Source organism: Canis lupus, chromosome 37, assembly GCF_003254725.2.
Source record: "Canis lupus dingo isolate Sandy chromosome 37, ASM325472v2, whole genome shotgun sequence".
NCBI lineage: Eukaryota > Metazoa > Chordata > Mammalia > Carnivora > Canidae > Canis > Canis lupus.
The window spans coordinates 26,118,024-26,140,386 of NC_064279.1; the positions used below are offsets into that span (position 1 = coordinate 26,118,024).

The 22,363-nt window shown below is 49.5% G+C and overlaps 2 protein-coding genes across 8 annotated transcripts; one reads left to right on the forward strand and one right to left on the reverse strand.

The window, feature by feature from the left end:
- Positions 1–746: 746 nt before the first annotated feature.
- Positions 747–6,290, reverse strand: CNPPD1 (cyclin Pas1/PHO80 domain containing 1). 7 transcript variants are annotated; one of them, XM_025442223.3, is made up of 11 exons: positions 6,171–6,290; positions 5,820–5,995; positions 5,463–5,556; positions 4,963–5,050; positions 4,432–4,540; positions 3,814–3,895; positions 3,527–3,647; positions 3,313–3,441; positions 2,701–2,762; positions 2,215–2,332; positions 747–1,984 (listed from the first exon to the last, which is right to left on the reverse strand). In XM_025442223.3, exons 3-11 carry the CDS (start codon positions 5,543–5,545, stop codon positions 1,439–1,441), a joined length of 1,338 nt encoding a protein of 445 aa, XP_025298008.1. In that variant the 5' UTR covers positions 5,546–5,556; positions 5,820–5,995; positions 6,171–6,290; the 3' UTR covers positions 747–1,438. The 7 variants fall into 7 exon arrangements, with proteins under 7 accessions (XP_025298008.1, XP_025298007.1, XP_025298003.1 ...); XM_025442222.3 differs by lacking the exons at positions 5,463–5,556; positions 6,171–6,290 and adding an exon at positions 5,638–5,699 and having other exon boundaries at positions 5,820–6,123; XM_025442218.3 differs by lacking the exon at positions 6,171–6,290 and having other exon boundaries at positions 5,463–5,699; positions 5,820–6,123.
- Positions 6,291–6,496: 206 nt separating this feature from the next.
- Positions 6,497–12,355, forward strand: RETREG2 (reticulophagy regulator family member 2). Its single transcript, XM_025442217.3, has 9 exons — positions 6,497–6,792; positions 7,073–7,179; positions 8,324–8,354; positions 8,701–8,836; positions 9,246–9,330; positions 9,660–9,803; positions 9,943–10,037; positions 10,190–10,325; positions 10,585–12,355. The coding sequence occupies exons 1-9, from the start codon at positions 6,512–6,514 to the stop codon at positions 11,211–11,213; spliced, it is 1,644 nt and encodes a 547-aa protein (XP_025298002.1). The 5' UTR covers positions 6,497–6,511; the 3' UTR covers positions 11,214–12,355.
- Positions 12,356–22,363: the final 10,008 nt, after the last annotated feature.

Here is a 22,363-nt window from a genome sequence, read left to right on the forward strand (position 1 = left end):
CCTAGCATCCTGCACATAACAGCTAAATGCCAGCAGCATCCCTTCACATTTTTGCCTCAAAAAATGCCTTGTAAGTTACCAGAATGCCCCCTAGGGGGCAGTACTACCTGTCCCAAATGCCCTCAGTCCAGGTGCCAGAAGGGTTATCCTTCCTCCAATGATAATTCAGCCTTGGACTCTTAACACCACCATTACCAAGTGTCAGAGGAGACTGGAAGTCAGGGTAGAGAGAGGATGCTGATCTTGGCCTCTAAGGATCCACAAGGACAGGGCCCACCTCAGGCATCCCAGAGGACCCAAGTCAAGCAACACCAGGGGCCCCAGGGTGCTGGAAGCAGGGATGAGGGGACGTTGGAAATGGAAGCCTGTAACCATTAAACAATACAGACGTTTTTTTAAAAAAAAAATTATTTTAGAAAGAGACAGAGAGACTGCACGCACATGCATGCTAGAACAGAGGATGGGCAGAGGGAGAGGGAGAGAGACTCTCAATCCGACTCCTCGCTGAGCATGGAGCCCAATGCAGGGCTCGATCTCAGGACCCTGAAATCATGACCTGACCCGAAACCAAAAGTTGAACGCCCAACCCACTGACCACCTAGGCGCCCCTCAAACAGGAAGTTCTAAAATGGGGCCCTTAGAGAATGAGTTGCAAGATAATGGGCTCAGGAAGTAGAAAGGCTTAGAACACAGAGACGAGGGGGAAATTCTGCTAGGGCTGCCGCAGAAGAAAAACATCCAGGCCGTGCAACTGAAACTGTTTATTGAAACCTCAGTTCTACAAAAGCGTGAAAAACCCAGATACAAAGCAGTGGCCACAGAGGCCTGTGAAGAGAACACCCAGGAGAAGAACCAGGGGAAGAGGGGAAGCCCAGGAGCAAGGTACTAAGAAGAGGTTGGAAGACAAAAGGGAAAGGCCGAAGGTCCCAGCAGTCCCTGGCTCCTTGAGGCTACATCCGAGGGATGGGTGTGGAGAGGGTTCCCCACCTCACCCCGCCTTCCCCCCGCAGATCCACCTTGGCCCTATCAGTCCCTGACTCTCCTGCTTCAGGGACATCACACAGGCCCCCAGTCAACTTTTCCTCCCTCCCTCACCCCACTTTTCCCCTTCCATCCTTAAAAGCCAAAGTTTAGAACCGAGGGAGGTAGAGAGACAAGGAATCTTCTTGGTCTGGCTGTGACAAGGCCCTGGTCGTGACATGGCCCTGGTCACCAACCTGCAGCCTTCCCTGGTATCATCACTGCCCTGGCCAAGCAGCCAGCCACTGAGAGTGAGTGACCTTCAGTCCTTCGGCCCCATAGCCCCTTAAGCTCCCTCGCCTAGGAGGACAGGGACCAGCCAAGGACCCAGAGAGGTAGAGAGGATCTAAATCAAGCTTTGCCCCTCCAGGTTCTCAGGGACTCCCAGATCCTCTTAGTGTGTTCCTCGGAGGCCCGCCTAGCCTGGGAAAATGAAAGACTTGAGACGGGCTAGCTCCATGACACTGAAAAGGGAACACTGCTGAGGTTGGGGGAGCAGAGGGAGCATTGGGCTCCAGGGCCAGGGGGGAGCCAGGTTACGGGAGTGGTACCCAGGGTTGGGGGGCCCAGTGGGAACTGTATGGTTGGAGTGGTGGCAGGCGTGGCAGCTTGGGGTATCTCTCTGGAGCTTCTGGCAGAGGGGACAGTTATGGAGCAGAGTGGGAGGGGCAGGAGGGTCTGGGGGAGGCAATGGTGGAGGTGTCAGTGAAGCCAGAAGACTGCCCCAGAGTGAACGCAGCCCTGTGTCGCCATCTAGGCAGCTGGAGACATTAACGGGACGCGGCAGGCACTGTGGCACAGAAGAAGGTAGGCAGGGTTCCAAGAGGCACCTGGAGACCAGTCCAAGGTCGGGGGGGCCTGGGGAGGGGCTGCAGGACAGCCCCAAGGACTGATGAATTACGGCCACCGATGCCACCGCCAGGGCCACACTGCTCACATATGCCATAGCCAACAGGCAGGACAGCTGCAAGAGAGAATGTAAGAAAAGTCCGTTCGCAAACACCCTTCCCCTAAAACCTGCTTCTGACTGTCTTTAACTCACTCACTCTTTGTCCGAAAGCTTGTACTCAAGTCAGAGCTGTCATCGCCTAGTCTCAAACCCATCTCCCAAGACCTGCAGCACTTGCCCATCCCACACCTACAGAGCAGTCCGCCCGCTTGCTCCAGGCCCCTCGCCTTCGCAGCCATCCTCACCTTTGCCAGTCGCTGGCAGAGGGAGCCCAGGGCCAACTGCCAGGCTGGTTGCTCCAGCAGCACACACAGGTCTGTGTAGGTATACCAGCCCCGCCGCCGTCCCTGCTGCTCAGCCACACTGTTGGCAGGGGAGAAAGACAAGGGGAGTCTGCAGCTCTTCTGCAGCTGGCCCAGTGGCACCCTCATTCCCCTGGAGGCCCACCAGGACACACTGGGGAACTTGTTACACGTACAGATTCCTAGGCTACCTGTTGATCCAGAAACTGAGAGTGAAACTGAGATCTGTGTTTTAAAGGAGCTTCTCCCGCCCTTCCAAAGGTGATTACAAAGAGGGCAGACAGGTTTAGGAGCCACTATCTTGGGCAATTTTCTTTCCTCTCTCCTCCCTCCCCCCAGCGACACAGACCCTTATTTCTGTTTCCTTCTTACGATTTAGGGCTAAGCCCCCAAATCCCTTGAGCCTTTCTCCCCAACTCCAGAACCTACCAGCTCTCCAGCCAGCTCAGCACCTCAAAGATCTCCCGAGGATCAGTATAGAGACGCCAATCCTGTGGGCAGGAAAACAAGGGCGCCAGACCAAACTCAGATACGAGCCACAGTCACTGAATAACCAGGACCATGGCACCAACTACAACCACCACTCCCGCAGATACTTACTCGGCACTTCCTACCTGCAGATACTCGTTTCGAGAGCTTTTACATATTAACTCATTTAACACCATGTTATTTTGTTTCACAGTACGCCCCTCAGCTAACCCCTCAGTTATGCCCATAGGAAGCTCAGAGTTGTGAGGCAGAGAAAGTCTGGAGGCAAATATTCAGAATCCAGTGAGATAAGCTCTGACTCAGATTGTAACATGTAGGGCCTGAAGGAAGGGGTGGGGGATACTTCGTTTCTGGCCTCACCATGCCAGGAACCTCCAAAGGCTGTGGTTGGTCCAGAAGGGCTGGGAAGGGAAGCCACTAATAAGAAAAGACACCAGGAAAAGAGGCAAAAACAGAAAGAAAGAAACTACAGAGCACTACCAGAAAAGGAAAAAAAAGAAAGGAACATAACGAGAGCTCAGAGAAGCCGAGTGAGACAGAACAGCTACTCACCATGGCACTCAGGAAGCCCCGCTCCAGGGCGTTGAGAGTGGGCACGGCCACGCCCCCTGCCGCTCCCCATTCATCGTTGAAGACCTCCTCCTCCTCCCCTTCATCATAGAGGTACTTACTGGCCACCATCTACAGAGGAGCCAGAAGCGGTGTCTCAAGAGCTCAGGGCCAGCCTCTGGCTCAGCAGGGAGATGGAGGGGAGGGGGCGTCTTACCATGGAGATCAGGAACAAGTCAGAGGATGACACGTGCTGTAGGTAGCCTGGGTTTCGATGCCGGAGCCGCTCAATGTACACCAGGGCAAGCATCATAGCACATGGGGAGATGCACGCCTCCCTGGGTGGCAGAAAGGATCTCTAATTAACCCCAAGGGTCTTTCAGCCCTTACCACTCTTACAACGCTCATCCCTGTGCCTTTACGTCTTTGCTTTACAGATAAGCACTTCCCTTTCTCTGGGGCCCAAACACTCTCTCGTCCTACCGGCCTCAATTCCAGGCTCACCTGGACACATGAGCTACGTATTTCTTCTGGAGTCGACGAATAGGGCTGGGGGCTGCCTTCTGGAGCAGTTCCACAGCAATGTCTGCAGGAGGCAAAAAGGCAGGCAGATAGGCAAGCAACTCCTCCCTTACCACCTCACCCCCACACACACCTAGTTCCCACTGCTATCAACAGAACAGTCGGATCAGTATAATCTGAGGCCTCAGGGACAGAACCACAGTAAAACAAAACAAACTCTCCCACCCTGAGACAAAAAGCCCATTCCACATTTGACTTTCAGCTCCTTCCAGCAGGAAGGGCTTATTTGCGGGTCACCTGAAATTACCCAGATTTGTCTTTCATCCCACCAATCTGAGAAAATAAACACACCTTGTAAATTTGCATTACATGTGTTACGTTGCCCATTTACAAATCAAGAGCGATACAAATTCCTAAGACAGTGATGTGTTTCACTCATCTGAACTAAAAAAACATGTGAAATGGAAACCAACTCCTTGTACCAGGTATTGATAAGTTAGCTACGAACAGACAACATAGCTCGTGGGGTATACACCCAGTCATTCTGGTGGCCTCTGACAGCCCCACCTTCATGCTTCTCTCTAATCCCACAACACTAACCTGCCACGGGGCTGGAGAGCTCCTCCAAGCTGCAGTCAGCTTCCCAGTCCCAGCCATAGTAGAGTCTCCTTCGGATCCGAGCACTCAGTTTCTGGTGTCCTGGGAGGAACTGAAACGGCAGGTGGTGGCCGGTGAAGGCCAGGGAAGGGAGGCTACGGTGGAGATCCTGGCTCCGGGGTGGGAGTGGGGTGCGGGCAGCAGGCTCAGCTCACTGCTAGGAGGCCCGTGCCCCCACCCCGCCCGGTTCTCGGGATTATTTGCCAACGGCGGCCTATCTAGGGGGTGGGGGGAGATCCTGCACCACGGGCTCGCCCCCGGAGAGGTCCTCCCGAGAAGGTCCTGGAGGCCAACCCTACCCCGTTCCTCTCCCCCTGGGCCCAAGGCGCCAGGGCCTCGGGTAGGCATGGCTCGAGGGGCTCGCGCCCGGCTTCCAGACCCAGCCCGCAGGCAGGCGCGCTGGCGGCCGCGCTCGGCCGCGGGGAGCGCCCGGGGAGGCCACGGAGGGGGCGGCCCCCACGGAGGGGGACTCACCGTGAAGTCCTGGAAGCCGGTGAGGCAGAAGGTGCCCTCTTCGTCCCGCAGGAGCCCGGCCAGGTCCATCGCGCCGCCACCTGCCGCCCTGCGAACGTGGAAGGGAACGCGCGCGTGTCCGGGAGCCGCGGAGCCCTCGCCCGCCCGCGCCCTCCCCAGCGCAGCCCCCGGGCCTCGGCTCCTCGCGCCGGCGGCGGCAGGCGGGGCCGGGCTGGCGGGCGCCTCTTCCTGTTCCGCCCCGGGCGGGGCTCCGGGCTCGGCGATCCGGCCCCGGCGCGGGGTGCGGGGTGCGGGGCGCGGGGCGCGGGCCTCGGGGCCGGGGCGCTCACCTCACCCAGCGCCGGCCGCCCCCGCCCGGAGCTTCCTGCCGCCCGCTGGGCCCGCCTTCCCCGCCCCCCTCCCCCCGACCGCCCCGAGCGCGGCGAGCCCTCGCCTGGGCGACGGGGACAGTCCCGGGGGCCACGCCTCGCGGGGGGGACCGAGCCGGCCGCCTTCTGTACCGACGCGGACGTTCGAGGCACTGAAAAGCGAGATGCGCGACAACGAATTGCTGCCAAATGTTTCCTTGTTTGTTTGAAGACATCCCTAACGTGCCTAAACAACATTTTTGGAAAGAATACAAAAACGCTTCACAGTGCGTGCCCTGGGGTCAAGGTGGCGGAGAAAGAAACTTACGTCTTGCCGTATTCCTCCCTTTCCGTAGTTTGCTACATACAAGTAGGTGTTTTGTGGGGCCGCTGCAGAAATTAGGGATCACGAGGGACGATAAAGCGCCTGGGACTCTGGAGCCTCAATAAATACCATTAATACGCGCCCCCAAAGCGAACACCTCAACAGGATTCTATTTTGAGACTCACCCCGCAACCCCAATCTCCTGTTTGAGCGAGGGAGTGATTGCAAGGAGCTCCGAGAGGCGCTGGCCGTGAAGGTTACGGAAAGGGACGGGAGGAAACTACTCTTCCGACTAGGGGAGGCTGTTTTTGAGTCGCTCGGGTCACGCGCCGGTGTTTGTTTACCCGCTGAGGGGAGGGACCTGGGAGGACCAGAAAGTCAGGGGCTGAGTAACAGGGCGGCCGCCGCCCTCCGCGGGCCGCAGCAGGTCCCGCCCGCGACCCTGGGCATCTGGAAGCCGACTTGCTGCCCCTTCGGGCCGCAGCGCACCGGGAACACCGGGGCAGTCACGGACCCCCCAGCCGCCCTGCCCGTACAGGGGGGAGAAACCGGGCTGGCGTGAGGCCCCGCGGCCCCCTCGGGCCGGAAGGGCAGAGCAGCGCCGCGGCCCCGGCGCCGACGCGACTCCAGCAGCTGCACCACGAACCTGCGCAGGAGCAGGGGGGCCGGCAGCCGCCTGCGCGCAGGCGCGGGCCGCGCTCTCCCGGCGGTTAGGGCGCGTCACGTGACGGGCTCGTCGCTCCGCCGTCACGTGACGGGCCTCGGCGGCCGGGGCTGCGCTCTCCGCGGCGTGCGCCCCCTTCCGCCTGACGCGCCCCCGGCGGCGGCCGCGCAGCCCTGGCTCCTCGCGGGCTCGGGCGGCGGCTGCGACGGGGCCATGGCGAGCGGCGGCGGCGGCGGGAGCACCGGCGCGGGGGGCGGCCCGGGGCTGGGCCTGAGCCTCGGGCTGGGCCTGGGTCTGAGCCTGGGCATGGGGGAGGCGAGCGGCGAGGCGGAGGAGGAGGCGGCCACGGCCGAGGCGGTGGGACGCCTGGCCACGACGCTGTGGCTGCGGCTCCGCGGCTGGGAGGCGGTGCTGGCGGCGGCGCAGCGGCTGCTGGTGTGGGAGAAGCCGCTGCACAGCCTGGTCACGGCGGCCGCGCTCAACGGCCTCTTCTGGTAACCGCCACGGAGGAGGCGGAGGGGGCGGGGCCGGGCCGCGGGGGTGCGCGGGGGGGCGGGGGCGGGAGCGCCGGGAGCCCCGTGTCCCCCGTGTCGGTGCCCGGGCTTGACGCTTGCCGCGGGGAAGCACCCCCGTCGGGGTTGCCCATCCCTCTCTCTGGGGTCTCGAGTTAGGCCCGGAGCTTCCCGTTCCCCCATCAGTGGGCGCTTTTCCGCCTTTCGCGGTGGATGCGGGAGGCTCAGCCGCTCAGCGCCGCGGTGCCCGTCTCTCCCGAAGGTTGCTCTCTTCGTCGTCCCTCCGGCCTTTCTTCCTACTCAGCGTCTCACTTTTGGCCTATTTTCTGCTGGATCTCTGGCAGCCTCGCTTCTTCCCGGACCTCTCGGGTGAGTGTTAACTTCGCCCACCAAGCCGTGTCTTGCACTTGCCCCGTGCCCGACCCCGCCGGGTGGGTTGACTGGGGAGGAGGGCGAACGTGCGGGGGGCCGCCAGCGTCCAGGCACCCCCACTTCTCCAGCTCAAAATCACTGTTACCGTGAGCGTAGTAAACAGCGTGGGCTCTACAGCCACATTGCCCGGGTTCCATTCGCCGTGTATGTGACCTTGTAATAGCGACTCAATTTGTGTTTGCCTCGGTTTTCTCTTCTATGAAACGAGGGTGATAAAATGTATTTAGTAAAGAGGGGAGCACTGAGCGAGCTTATAGGTGTTATGTGCTTAGGATAGAGTTCCGCATATTAGAGGAATCATGGCAGTGTTAGATTCTTTTGTTGTTGTTGTTATTGGTGTTATTAAATAGGTATTTTTGGAGCAGTTAGATGTCAGGCTGTGTGAGCTGCTTGGGATGTAAACACGAGTAAGGTGTGTTTGAAAAGAGTGAAGTTTAGGGGCCCTTGGGTGGCTCAGTCTGTTAAGCATCTGCCTTCAGCTCAGGTCATGATCTCTGGGTCCTGGGATCAAGCCCCTCATCCTGCTCCCTGCTCAGCAGGAAGTCTGTTCTGCTTCTTCCTCTTTCTCTACTCCTGTTGCATCTTTCTCTTTTAAATAAATCTTAGATTTTATTTATTTATTCATGAGAGACACGCAGAGAGAGAGAGAGGCAGAGACACAGGCAGAGGGAGAAGCAGGCTCCATGCAGGAGCCCGATGTTAGACTTGATCCTGGGTCTCCAGGGTCACACCCTGAGCTGAAAGCAGACACTTAACCGCTGAGCCACCTGGGCATCCCAATAGAGAAGTTTGGAGCACTTGACTGGCTCAGTTAGTAGAGCATGTGACTTTTGATCTTGGGATTGTAAGGTCAAGCCCCACTGTTAGGTGTAAAGATTACATAAAAATAATTTTAAAAGTCCTTAAAAAAAGAAGAGTGAGGTTTAAAGGAGTCAGGCATACAAATGCAAGCCATAATAACAATGTAATTGTTCCTGCGTTTGGCATCTGAATAAAGTGCCCTGGGAATGCAGAGGTGGGGCAGTTATTCCTGGCCCGGGACATGTCTCCACTCAATTATTTTCCCCTCCTCTCTTTATAGCATCATCCCCAGAGGAGCCCCACTCTGACAGGTGAGTGCAGGTCATCTCTTGAAGACAAATACCCCAGGCCCTATCTTGCTTTGGTGTCAGTGTCACCACATTGCAGGGTGACACTACAGCACAGACCCCAGCATAGCAAATGGACTGGCAACAAGTTTGGTCCTGGGTTCCTGTGTAGGTGTTTGGGTGCCTGCTCCTTTTGGGGCAGAGGGTTGGAAACTCTGGGCTTTGCTTCCCAAGACCAGGCCAGCCTCCCTTTGGGAAGTAGGGTTGTCCACATGTTTAGACTGAAGATCTCCTTGGCATTCTCAGAGGGTTATGAGTGCCTAGGAAGCTGGTGTCTGAGGCTTCCAGGGGTCATGTCCTGTCTCCCCAGTGAGGGTGCGGGGTCAGGCGCCCGGCCGCACCTGCTGAGTGTGCCCGAGTTGTGCAGATACCTGGCTGAGAGCTGGCTCACCTTCCAGATTCACCTGCAGGAGCTGCTGCAGTACAAGAGGCAGAATCCAGCTCAGGTAACCTCCATGTCATAAAACAGTTTTCTGCGCTGTGGGGAAACAGAGGGGGGTGGCAGATGGGGAGGAGGAACATGAAATCTCTGGATGGACACTGAAGGAAGAGGGCTGGTGCCTTTTAAGGCAACATTCACAGGTAGTGTCCTGGTACAGGAGTAGTCTCATTTCAGGGAATAATGTGTTTGATGTTCTCATGCTGCTGCTTGTTAAGGCAGAGGCAGCTTGGATTATAGGTGTTTGGTGAGGTCTGGGGTAAACTTCTTGAATTGGTGGTCTTGGACATCCTCTTGACTAGAGTGGATCACCACATCCCTAGAAGACATCCTTACCCCTGCTCCTGCCAGCTGAGCAGCAGTGTCTTGCCCAGGTGAATGGGGCGTATGCCTTTTAGCCTTGCTTCTCTCTGCAGTTTTGTGCTCGAGTTTGTTCTGGCTGTGCTGTGCTGGCTGTGCTGGGACACTACGTTCCGGGGATTATGATTTCCTACATTGTCTGTGAGTAGGGTTCAATCTCTGTCCTTCCCGAAGGCCTTTCCTTTCTCTTTTACTGCACTGGATTAAAGGGACTGACTGACTCTAAGGGAGGGTGGTGCGTGCGCTCTTTCTCTCTTCCTCTCTGGTTGTCCATTCACGGAGATCTCCAGGGGATGCTGGAGAATTAGTAACAGCGGAAGAGTCATCTGGGGAGGAGAGTAGGAGATGTGGAGGGAGGAGGTTGGTACAGCCTCCAGAAAGCCTTCAGTCTTTTCTGTTTAGGGACCGGTTAAATGGGGGCCCTTAGGAAATAGGCACAGGGAGCTCTGAGTGAACTCTCTAACCCCTAGTGCTGAGCATCCTGTTGTGGCCCCTGGTGGTTTATCATGAGCTGATCCAGAGGATGTACACTCGCCTGGAGCCCCTGCTCATGCAGCTGGACTACAGCATGAAAGCAGAAGCTGATGCCCTGCATCACAAACATGACAAGAAGAGTAAGGGGCTCCTGTACCCAAGAGGGGATCCTGGGGGAGGGCTCATGAAGTGCCTTGGAACTTCCTTTCCAGTTCCTTGGCCACGTCTGTCCTCCACCACGGTCTCTACTTGGTCACTACTCTGCTATTATTTCTCTAGAGCGACAGGGGAAGAACGCACCCCCCGGAGGTGATGAGCCACTGGCGGAGACCGAGAGTGAAAGCGAAGCAGAACTGGCTGGCTTCTCCCCGGTGGTGAGGTCCAAGGGAGATGGGATGTCAAGTAGAACGCTGGAGGAGCATCCATTTCAGAGCAGCCACCTCCCAAGGGACTGGGAGTCAGTGGGGGGTATTTTTGAATAATTGGATTTCTTCTCACCTGTTGTGTTGTCTGGGCTCTCCTGCAGGTGGATGTGAAGAAAACAGCCTTGGCTTTGGCCATTACAGACTCAGAGCTGTCAGATGAGGAGGCTTCTATCTTGGAGAGTGGTGGCTTCTCTGTATCCCGGGCCACAACTCCACAACTAACTGATGTCTCCGAGGGTATGAGAAGCGTTTTGCCCTTCCGATCTTCCTGTTTCCTGTTGTGGATGTTGGCTGTGCTCTTTGGTTGTCACCCCCGTAAATATTTCCTCTGGGAACTGATCCTCTAATTCGACTTCAAGCTTCTGAAAGACCTTAACACCTGAGGCTGGTCCAGTATTCCATGTCCTGAGTTCTCATCCTTGAACTGAGTGCCTGTTGTGATGGTTCAGAACAGCAGGCCCATACACCCATTCCTGACCCTTTGTTTCCTGCACAGATTTGGACCAGCAGAGCCTGCCAAGTGAGCCAGAGGAGGCCCTGAGCCGGGAGCTGGGAGAAGGAGAGGAGACCGAGCCGGCCCCCCCCGAAGACCTGCTGGGCCCCCCTCAGGCCCTCTCAAGGCAAGACCTAGACTCGGAAGAGGAGGAAGATGTGGTAGCCAAGGAAACCTTGCTTCGGCTCTCGTCCCCCCTTCATTTTGTGAACACGCACTTCAATGGGGCGGGCTCTCCCACAGATGGAGTGCAGCTGTCCCCGGGAGGACCAGTGGAGACACTGAGCCCAGAGGCAGTGAGTGGTGACCTCACCACTGCACCAAGCACCCTGTCACCCTTACTTTGCCTTGCTGAGAGTGACCCAGCCCCCTCCCCGTCCCCCTCCATGCTTCCCCCTCTCCCCCAAGACTTGCCCCAGCCCCTGCCTGCCCCCGAGGAAGAAGAGGCACTCACCACGGAGGACTTCGAATTGCTGGATCAGGGGGAGCTGGAACAGCTGAATGCCGAGCTGGGGTTGGGGCCAGAGACATCCTCAGAGCCCCCCGATGCCCCACCCCCTCCATCCCTGGGGCCCGACACCCTGTCTCTGGTACAGTCAGACCAGGAGGCTCAGGCCATGGCAGAGCCATGAGCCACGGGGGAAGGAGTTGCAGGCACAGTAGGGTTTCCTGGCTAGGGGCATCCCTGGTTCCTCTTCCCTGCTCTAGGGAGAGGGCATGTGTGGGGAAGCTGGCTGTCAGATGGGAGCCCGTCCACCCTCCGCCTGCCTGCCTGCCTGCCTGCCTGCCTGCTGTCCCAGGCCTGGTACAGTACCCATGCCTGGGATTGGTTTTAAGTTTGTAAATAATTTTACACTTGGGTTAGTGGATGTGAACAGGGCTAAGGGAAGTCCTTCCCACCCTGCACTTGCCTCCCTGCCTCATCTCTCTTCTCATTCCACTATGCCTCAAGCCCTGGTGGTCTGGCCCTTTCTATTTTCCTCCTATCCTCAGGGACCTGTGCTGCTCTGTCCTCGTGTCCCACTGGTGGTTTAGTTTGGGCACTTTATCCTTTTCCTCTCCTGTCCCATGTCCCTCTCTGCTTTATTTCCTGGCTGTGTCCTGTCCTTTGCAGCTCACTCTGCACTCTTTGCCAGCTCCTCCTCCCCAGCAGGCTGTGGCTAAGCTTCAAGGAGGCTCTTGTCTGGGTGGTACAGACTAAACCTGGAGTGGTAGGTCAGGCCAGTGGTTATGCGCTTAGGTCACTGTAGCTCACAAAAACTCCACTGCACCCTTGCCCTACTTCATCCCAACCTTCCCTGAGAAGGGAGGAGAGTGGGAATCCCACAGCACGTGCACCAGCACTGCATTAGTGAGCAGCAGCTCCATCCTGTTGGGATGAAGGGCTTTCTTAACTATCCTAGGAAGGTTTAAAGAGACTGCTCTCTAGGGGGCCATGGATGTTCCCAGTGTGGTGGGACCCCCCCTTCTAGGGTCAGGACGTGGACAGTAACATCTGTGCAAGTGTTGACTGGAAAAATAAAGTGTTGATTGGCTAGAACTGCTGCCGCCTGCCTGCCTGCCTCACTGCCAGCTGCCTCCCACACTGCTCTGTTCCCTCCTCGCCCCCCTGTCCCCAGTCTTGCTCCTGGCTATTTATATTTACTGTGGTGCAAAACTAGGCCAGAAGCAAGGATTACCCTAACAGCCCTAACTTGCCCTTAGTCATCTTCCCTGACAGCGTGATATGTTAGTGAGATTTAGCATGTGTGAATAAAGTGTATGCAGGAGGAAATTGCCTCGTCTTCCCAATCAGTAGAAATTGAGGACCGTAACAGTTGTTTACTATGTCGCCTACAACCTTAATGTCTTCAGAAGTCCTTACCAATCCACGTTAACAATTAGCACGTTCAGCCATGGCTTCTGTATCCTGGGGACCCAAACAAGGAGGACTTCACGCCCATGTCAGAACTGTTTTGAGGCCAAAGTACACTAAAGAAATAGTATCTAACGCATTGAAAGCATAATATGTGTGCTCAGTATTCTGAGTAATTTATGTCTACTTTTTAAAAAGATAAGAGTGTGTGTGAGCAGGGGTGGGGGGAGCAGAGGGAAAGGGAGGGGAAAAGAATCTCAGGCCCACTGCACCAAGGCGCGGCCCTCCACTCGGGAGTCCATCTCCCGAGCCTGAGTTCATGAGCTGAAACCCAAGAGCCAGAGCCACCCAGGGGCCCCAGTGATTTAGATTTATTAACTCACTTTTTCCCTCATAATCCTGAGATACTCCATTTTACATATGAGTTAACTTTTCTGAAGCTCACAGTCCTAGTGAATGACTCCAGTGATCACACTGGAACAGAAAGCCCCTGTCCATTAAAAGGGTACACATGGGGAGATGCCCAAGGACACGGGAACTATAGAGAACCAATCTAGTATCTCAGCTTCACGGAGTGGACTCATAGTGGTCCTGCTCTTTGCGGGGAAGAACAGCACTAGAGAAAGCACTGACCTGAGCAGGTGGCCTCTTGGTGAGGTACCTGATTGTGATGCTACCTGACTTCTTGGAGTTGACTCCTATGCTATGTCTCTCCACAGAGTGAGAATATTTTCCCTTCTATTTATTTCACCCTCTCCTGAGAGACCATCTTTTAGAGTTGGGGCCATCCTCTGCCTCCAAAGGAACATGAACTTTTAATCATCTAGAGGTCTCAGAAGGGAATAGGAAAAGGTTTTAATCAACAAACCGGAAGTTCAAGAAAAATAGAATCAACTAATCAGAAATTCAATGGCTGCCCTACGTCTCACCTTTAATCCGTTTCCTTAAACTTACAGTCTGAAGATGGAGCTAGAAGCTTTAGTTAGATCAAAACCTTCGCCACAGATTTGGAGTTCAATGAGGGTCAGTTGTTGACATTCACCTTGATCTGATGGTTGCTCCATGTTAATCTAGTTTTTTGGGTGTCCTGGCTAGAGACAAGAAAGCTTTCCCTGTGAGTGAAAGAAAAGTGAGCAGAAATATGAAACCTACAATTTAGGCTAAACAAAAATCACCTGTAGAGTACAGGCGGGGGCAGGAAGAGCGGGTTACATTTACATTGGAGGGAAGGGCAGTGCGCTCTAGTCAACTACATACTCCCAACAGCTCATAGTGTAAGGTGACTGGTTATAAACTAAATTTTAGGTTATATTACTGGAAATAGTCTCCAAATCTAGGAAGTTAATACCTGTATATAGTGTACTGCCAGGAGATGACTTGCTTTGCTCATGAACAAGTTGACAAATGCAGTGTTCCCCGGAAAGGATCGCCAGAGATGAACGCTGAACATAGGGTCTTACGGGGAACTATGGAGGGAACAGAGAAGCTTCCAAGAAGAGAGAGCGGAGTTGAGCCACATTAGCTGCCTTCAGACTTTGAAGGGTGCCCTGTAGGACTTCAGAGGGCAGAAATGAAGCCTTCAAGAAGAATTTGATCAATAATAGTGCTAGGCAGATTTTTTTTTTTCTGGTCAAGGGATATTGCAGAACAGAGTAGATATAAATGATCTTTCAAAGTACAATAATCAAGGATTAATAGGCCAAGAATTGTTCATTCCATCATGAAAGGACAATATATAACCACATGGCTTTGCTTTTAATGGCTGACTTCAGCTTCCTTGGACTTCTTCCTCCTGCTCCCTTAAATGTTGCTGGTCAATGAGTGTCACTGGCTCATTTTGCTTCTCACTGCCTGGGCAATTTCACATGTTCCCCTGCTTCATTTCCACTCACGTGATGATGGCTTCTACATCTTAGCTCAACTCTTTGCCCAGAACTTCCAACTAGGCATCTCCACTTGAACATCCCATAGGTACTTTCCACTCTGCACACCACCCCCCACCTCCCCTAAACAGACTTTTTCTGTATTTTCCATCTTGCTTGCTGGCACCACCAACTATGAAGGCCCACACCCTCATCCCACACCCAATCACAGCTGGTGCTAACTTGATGTCCTAATTATTCCTTGATTCTGTCACATGTGTCACAGCCCTGATTCACATCCTCCTCATCTCTTACCCGACATACTACGACAGTTTCCCTGTCTACACTCTTGTCCCTCACTGAAATTCATGCCCCCAAATGTCACTAGATTATTTTAAAATACAAATTTGATGACCTTTCTGCAGTAAAGATTTTATTTATTTATTCATGAGAAAGAGAGAGAGAGGCAGAGAGACAGAGACAGGTAGAGGGAGAAGCAGGCTCCAAGCAGGGAGCCTGACGTGGGACTCATCTCGAGTCTCCAGGACACGCCCTGGGCTGACAGTGGCGCTAACCTGCTGAGCCACCAGGGCTGCCCTCTACCGTTTAATATTGATCAAAGGCTCTCCTACAAACTTTCATCAAGCTCCCTGATAATGGATGAAAAGCCTCTGACATCTGCCCCTGCCTGTCTTGACTTTTTTTATTTTTTTATTTTGGTGGTGAAACAAGAATGTAATTTATTTCAGTGAGGCCTGAAAATTGAGTATGCCCTGTCTTGCTTTTACACTACCTCAAACAGCTTGTCCTTCCCTCTGTTTGGCTACTCTGCCCTCACCCACCCCTGACCTTCACACAAACACACACCCTATCCCTCTCTTTGGCAAACATTTCACTTGTCTTTTATTTTAATTTATTTATTTTTATTTATTTATGATAGTCACACAGAGAGAGAGAGAGAGAGGCAGAGAGAGAAGCAGGCTCCATGCACCGGGAGCCTGATGTGGGATTCGATCCCGGGTCTCCAGGATCGCGCCCTGGGCCAAAGGCAGGTGCTAAACCGCTGCGCCACCCAGGGATCCCTTCACTTGTCTTTTAACATGTACTTTAGGCCATACTCCATCTACAAAGACTACCCTGATGTCTCAGGTCACCTGCCCCCATATCAGACTTGCTCTTCTACTGTTCCCTCAGTGTACTTCTATTTTTTCTACATATCACTTAGGAGCTTCATTCTCTCTATACAAGTGTGGTATAGGAGACATAGATGTATGTGTTTATGTGTACCTTGCACTGTAATACTTATTCTTGAAAGCAAGGACTATGTTCTAGTCATCTGGATATTCCCAGAGCCCAGCACAGTGCCTGGCACATAGTAGATACTCAATAAACATATGTTAAGCTAAACTAAATGGTGTTTGAACTTTTGAAGCAGCCAACAGAAATAGATTTTGGTGATTGGTACATACCTATTGAGAGTAGATACCTTGGCTTTGTTACTTTTTAGAGCAGATGGTAGCTAAATTAAGGTAATCTGCATATAGGCTTGTGAACTCTTTGTTCCTGGACTAGGCCAAAGGCAGTGAAAATGATCTAGATTTGGAGGTTCATATTTGTTGGTTTTGGAGCTAAAGGCTTTTCTGAGTTTAAAGCAAGATTACCCAATGGGCTTGATCTTCTGCGATTATATAGAAGTATCATATTATTTCAAAAACAATCTTGACCAAACTATTTAGACTCAGCTAAATAGTTTGATCAAAAATCCAATTAGATGTATCAGTGCTTGTTTGAAAAAAATGTGATTCTGCAGAAATGGGATAAGGTTACAAGAAATCTCACTTTTTCTTTTTAAGTATGAAAAGTGAGTTGACTCCCCTTTAAAAATGTCCATTTCATAAAAGGTAATGAAAAGCTGATGAACTATTCAAGATTTAAAAAGAGACCAAAGGGAAATGACAATAAAGGCAATAAATGATGGTCTTGGATGGAATGCTAAGTGGGAGGAAAATGTTACTATAAAGGACTCTACTGGGAAAACTGGTAAAATTTGAATATGGATTGTATATTAGATAAAAGATTGCATCAAGTTGAAACTTCTTGAGATTCATTTTGTTTATATAAGAGAAGATTAAATTACACATTCCAAAGATTTTAGAGGTGAAGGGTTATGCTCTCTGCAAATTATACCAAATGATTTAGAAACGTGAATAAATGAGTGTATGAATATATGGTGTGTGTGTGAGGAGAAAGAGAATGATAAAGCAAATACGGCACAATGTTGGGAAGAAATACATATGATAAATATAACACATAGAAGTTTGCTATTCAATGGATAAGTGTATATTCAGAAAACTAAATAGAATGAACAAACTATAAGTACAAAAATATGTGTAAATATCATAAATAAAATATTGAGTAAAAGAAACTAGATATAACAAAACAAAACAAAAACAAAAAACAAAACAAACAAAACAAAACAAAACAAAAAATATGATATATGGGATGCGTGGATGGCACAGTCAGTTGAGCTTCTGACTCTTGGTTTTGGCTCAGGTCGTTTTTTTTTGTTTGTTTGTTGTTTTTTTTTTTTTTTTTTTTTTTTTTTTGGCTCAGGTCTTCATGGGATCAAGCCCACCCACATCAAGCTCCATGCTCAGCAGAGTCTACTTGAGATGCTCTTTCCCTTCCCTCTGCCCCTCCCACCTGTGCTCTCTTTCTCTCCAATAAAAAAATAAGTCTTAAATAAGGCCAGATAATTCTTTGTTGTCTTAAGTATATAAAAAATAAAGTCTTAAGTATATATATATATATACACACACACATATATATATAATGTATGATTCCATTTATATAAATACATTTATATTGTTAGAAGTCAAGATAGTGGCTACCCTTTGGGGTAGAGGAGCAGCAATTGGAGAGGTCTTCTTGAGAGTGGTAATGTCTTATTTCCTGATCAAAGTGCTGGTTATATGGGAGTGTTGAATTTGTGAAAATTCAATCATGTACATGTCTGTATGTACGTTATACATCAATAAAAAATGTCAATACCAAGTGTATTGATGATCTATTTCTGCCCAACAAATTACTCCAAAACTTAGCAGCCTAAAACATTATCTCACACTACTTCTGAGGATCAGGATCTGGACTGTATCTTAGCTCAGTGGTTCTTGTTCAAAGTCTTCCACAAGATTGCAATGAAGATGTCAGCTAGGGCTGGGTAGCTGCAGTCATCTGAAAGCTTGACCGGGGCCAGGACATCTGCTTGCACAATGGCTCCTTTACACGGCGTTGGCTAAAAGCTTCAATTATTCACTTGTTGTTGGCAAGAGGCCTTAATTCCTTATCATATTAACCTCTTCCGATGGCTGCTTGAGTATCATCACAAGATAGCTACCTTCCCTAGAGCAAGTGATCCAAGAGAGAGCAAGAAGGAAGCCATAATGCGTTTTCATTCTGACATAGTGTCAAAAGTCACACTCTATGGGATGCCTGGGTGGTTCAGTCAGTTAAGCATCTTGCCTTTGGCTCAGGTCATGATCTCGGGATCCTGGGATCCTGGGATCCAGCCCCGCATTGGGCTCCCGCCTCAGCAGGGGAGTCTGCTTCTTCCTCTGCCCCTCCTCCGGCTCATGCTCACTCTCTAGCTCTCTCTCTCAAATAAATAAAATCTTTTTTAAAAAGTCACACTCCACTGTCTTCAATTTGTTAGAAGCAAATCACTGAGTCTAGCTCACACCTGTGAAGGGAGAAGTAGCAAAGCATTTGTGGATGCATTTTAAAACCACCACACCGGGGGATCCCTGGGTGGCTCAGTGGTTTAGCGCCTGCCTCCGGCCCGGGGCATGATCCTGGGGTCCCGGGATCGAGTCCCACATCGGGCTCCCTGCGTTGAGCCTGCTTCTCCCGCTGCCTGTGTCTCTGTCTCTGTCTGTCTCTCATGAATAAATAAATAAAATCTTTAAAAAATAAATAAATAAAAAAATAAAACCACCACACCAAGATTATCTGGAAATTATATTAAAAGATTTGGACTGATAATCTACATATTTAAAAAAAGACCAGTGTATTAATACATGGGAAGTGGATAATTTAGTAATAACTAATTATATGCATTTGCTAAGTTACATATATATATAATATATATATATACACACATATACACACACACATGTCAGTCATAGATCTAAGTGCTTTACCCATATCCTTTTATGTGATCCTCACCACTGCATTTTGATGTAGGATTCCCCTGCCCCTGCCCGTTTTACAGATGATGAAATTAAGGCTGAGTGAGGTATTGGGCTTGCCCAAGGTTACACAGCTAGTTGTGGTTATGGCACTATTTTTCAGTATTCTGGTTTTCCCATATAGCCTCATATTTTAAATTACCAAAACAGAATTTTAGTTGAGGTAAAATCATTCTTTCAACATTAGAAAAAGAAATCTGAATTCTGAATCATTTATAAATGATGAAAAATTTGAACCTAACGTTTTATTTGTTTAGAAAGCGTTGTTGCACTTCACGGACTTCAGGAGGAGAGACAATGTCAATGAACAAAACAAGCTTCTCTTTAACAAGAATAGTGGTACTAGTTCAGAGATATTTTAGACTAGTACAATTAGGAACAGGACAATATATATTTTTAAATATTTTATGTATTTATTCATGAGAGACACACAGAGAGAGGCAGAGTTTAGGCAGAGGGAGAAGGAGGCTCCCTGTGGGGAGCCTGATGCAGGACTGGATCCTGGGATCCCAGGATCACCACCTGATCTGAAGGCAGACACTCAACCACTGAGCCACCCAGGCATCCCAGAAACAGGACAATATTAAAATTAATTTCAATTCTCTGCATCAGAATCTCAATCTATGAGATTGAAGAGATTGATACAAATCAGAAACTTTGTATTTGAAACAAAAACTAGAGCTGCCAGAAATCAAAGGAAAAACATCACATTTAACCCAAGAAACAAAAATATTGGCTAAAAATTATCTCCTAGTTACACTTGTGCTGAGCCCAGCACAGTGTATAGACTTGTCAAATCACTATGCAGTACACTGGAAACTCATGTAACATTGTGTGTCAACTATTCCTTTAAAAAGTTAAAATCACACTTGACATAACACTGGGTATTATGCTATATGTTGGCAAATTAAACTCCAATAAAAAAAATTTTCTTTTTTAAGTTAAAATCGGGCGGCCTGGGTGGCTTAGCAGTTTAGAGCCGCTTTCAGCCCGGGACCTGACCCTGGGGTCGCGGGATCCAGTCCCACCTTGGACTCCCTGCAGGGAGCCTGCTTCTTCTTCTGCCTGTGTCTCTGCCTCTCTATCTGTTTCTCGAATAAATAAATAAAATCTTTGAAAAAAAAGTTAAAATCAAGAGATGAATTTATTTGAATAACGAAGAGCCAGATAACTATATTTGAAGTTAGATTTATAACTTCATATCCTCACATGCTCTTAGAAGTATTGTACCAGAAAGGGCTTTTTCAGCAGCTAGGAAAATTTGCACAAAAAATACACTTAAGACTCAACAGTGACACCTTTATATATTTTCGTAAGGAGATTACTATTCTTAAAAAGAGCAAATAATTTTATTTTCAATGATTTATGATCACATTTTAATTTGTACTAGTGTTTAGTGTGTACTTTAAAATTTTATTAATTTTATATCCTAGTAATTTATATTAAAATAATGTATATTTAATATTCATGCTTCTTAAACTTACATTTTTACATTTAGTTATGTGCATATGTCTTTTTTTTTTTTTTCTTAAAGATTTTACTCATTTATTCATGAGAGACACAGAGAGGGACACACAGGCAGAGGGAGAAGCAGGCCCCATGCAGGGAGCCTGACTCGGGACTTGATTCAGGGTCTCCAGGATCACGCCCCGGGCTGAAGGCGGTGCTAAACCACTGAGCCACCCGGGCTGCCCTGTATATGTCTTTCAGTGGTATTCAGAAACTACTTTTTAAAATGATGAGCAGGGATCCTGGGTGGCCTAGTGGTTGAAGGTCTGCCTTCAGCTCAGGACGTGATCCTGGGGCCCTGTGATCAAGTCCTGCATCTAGCTCCCTGTACAGAGCCTGCTTCTCTCTCTGCCTATGTCCCTGCCTCTCTCTCTCTCTGTCTCTCATGGATAAATAAATAAAATCTTTTTAAAAAGAATTTAAAAAATGTTAAGCATTTTGCTGTAAAATAAATGATTGTTTTATGTAAAATAAATACTGAAATACCAGTGAAGTCATTTTGCTCTGATCTGTTAACTCCTAACAGCGAGTAATTATTGACACTGATTTGAGCTCACTCAGAATAGCTTCAATTTTACATTTCATCTAAACCAGGGTTTCTCAACTACTGACTAAATGTACTATTGACCTTCTTTGCCAGATAATTCTTTGTCGGTGGTGATAGGGACTTTCTTGTTTATCATAGAATGGATAACAGGATCCTTGGCCTCTGTCCCTTAGTTGCCAGTAGTAGCACCCTCCTTGATTCCCCTCCACCTACACAGATGTTCCCTCATGGCAAAATTGCCCCCTGTTGAGAACTATTGATCTAAATTATACCGCCCCTGGCTGTACAGAAAAAATACTACACTTGGAATCAAGGTGAGTTTGAATGCTATTTTACCAGTTGTGTATAAATGTTTATAAGCACACATTTCAAAATAATACAGAAGTTACCTGGCTATTTGGCCTCTGTCTCTGTCCATTTCCCCTCCTCTGATCTGATATTCCAACCACAGCACAAGTATCTGTAATGCCTCATTGTCATTAGTCACTCCTCTGCATTTGTGTCTCTCAATCGGGAACATGGTTCCCTACGTTTTCCTCCTGGCCAACTCTGACTCCTTCTTTAAAACAGAGATGTTCTTATCTTCGCTTTTCCATCTTTACATTTCTTTTATGCTCTACTTTCTAAAAGATCTTCTCAATTTTAGATGGCAACCATTCTCCTGAATTTTTTTTCTGTGATTATATTTTGTATTTCTAAGCACTTCGTTTTCCAAATATCCTTTGTTATAGTTTCTTCCTCTTGTGTGTTAGATGAAAAATCTGCTCTGTAAAGGTATTGTATTAATCATTACTAATGTGTCCTATAACCATACATTACATATAATTATACATAATAAAAATATTATTATATACCAGTATCTGTGGATCTTTTCTCTTAGGCTGGTCATGACCTGAGCCAAAGGCAGACGCTCAACCGCTGAGCCAACCAGGCGTCCCCTGAAGCCAGTTCCAAAGAGCTTCTCCATCCTGGTTATCTCACTTGGATATTTAAAGACCTTGCTGTGATAGGGTGTTTGATTACTGATAACCCATAAAGAGATTTGGGATTTCCCACAAACAAAGCACCACTTAAGTCTCCTCTTTTCAGTTGTTAAGAAGGCTATAGAGTAGATTTCAAGGAGGCAATGTTGTGTAATGAAATAACATGGGACTTAAGCAATACAAAAATCTGGCTTCAGATCCCATTTTCGCATAGAACTTATCTCAAACTCAGTTTTCTTACCTGCAAAATGGGAACACATAATATCTACTTCAAATGGGATTAAATTAACACCTGAGGAAGAGCAGGACAGGATCTGGTTAACGACAGTTTTCCTTTCCCTTTCCTAATGCCCTCTTTCTCTAAGAGTTAATTGAGGAGGACAAAAACCACCGAACAGATACCATTAAGCTAATATTTGAGTAGAATTGGGCCTGAGACATCCTTGCTGACATCCTCACTTTGACCTTGTCTGCTTTAAACCTGCTGATGAGATAAGAGGTGTCCGGCCATGACCCCACCTGCCAAGCTGTAGAGGAGCTGATTTCTGCTACTCCAGAAAGGAGGCTGCCGCTCAGTTATTCGCAGCTGAAGCACGAAGCTGCTTATCAGGTCTGTGTAGGCTTTGTTGGGCTACAATAAAAGAGACTTTACTCAGTGCTCAATTGTTAACTGATCCCTTCTGATACAGCTTGGTCAAGGTGGAAATGTTATTGGATTTCTCTCCTTTATTCCTTTATTCAGAAAGTGAAGAACCTACAACCAAACTCTGCACTAAGGA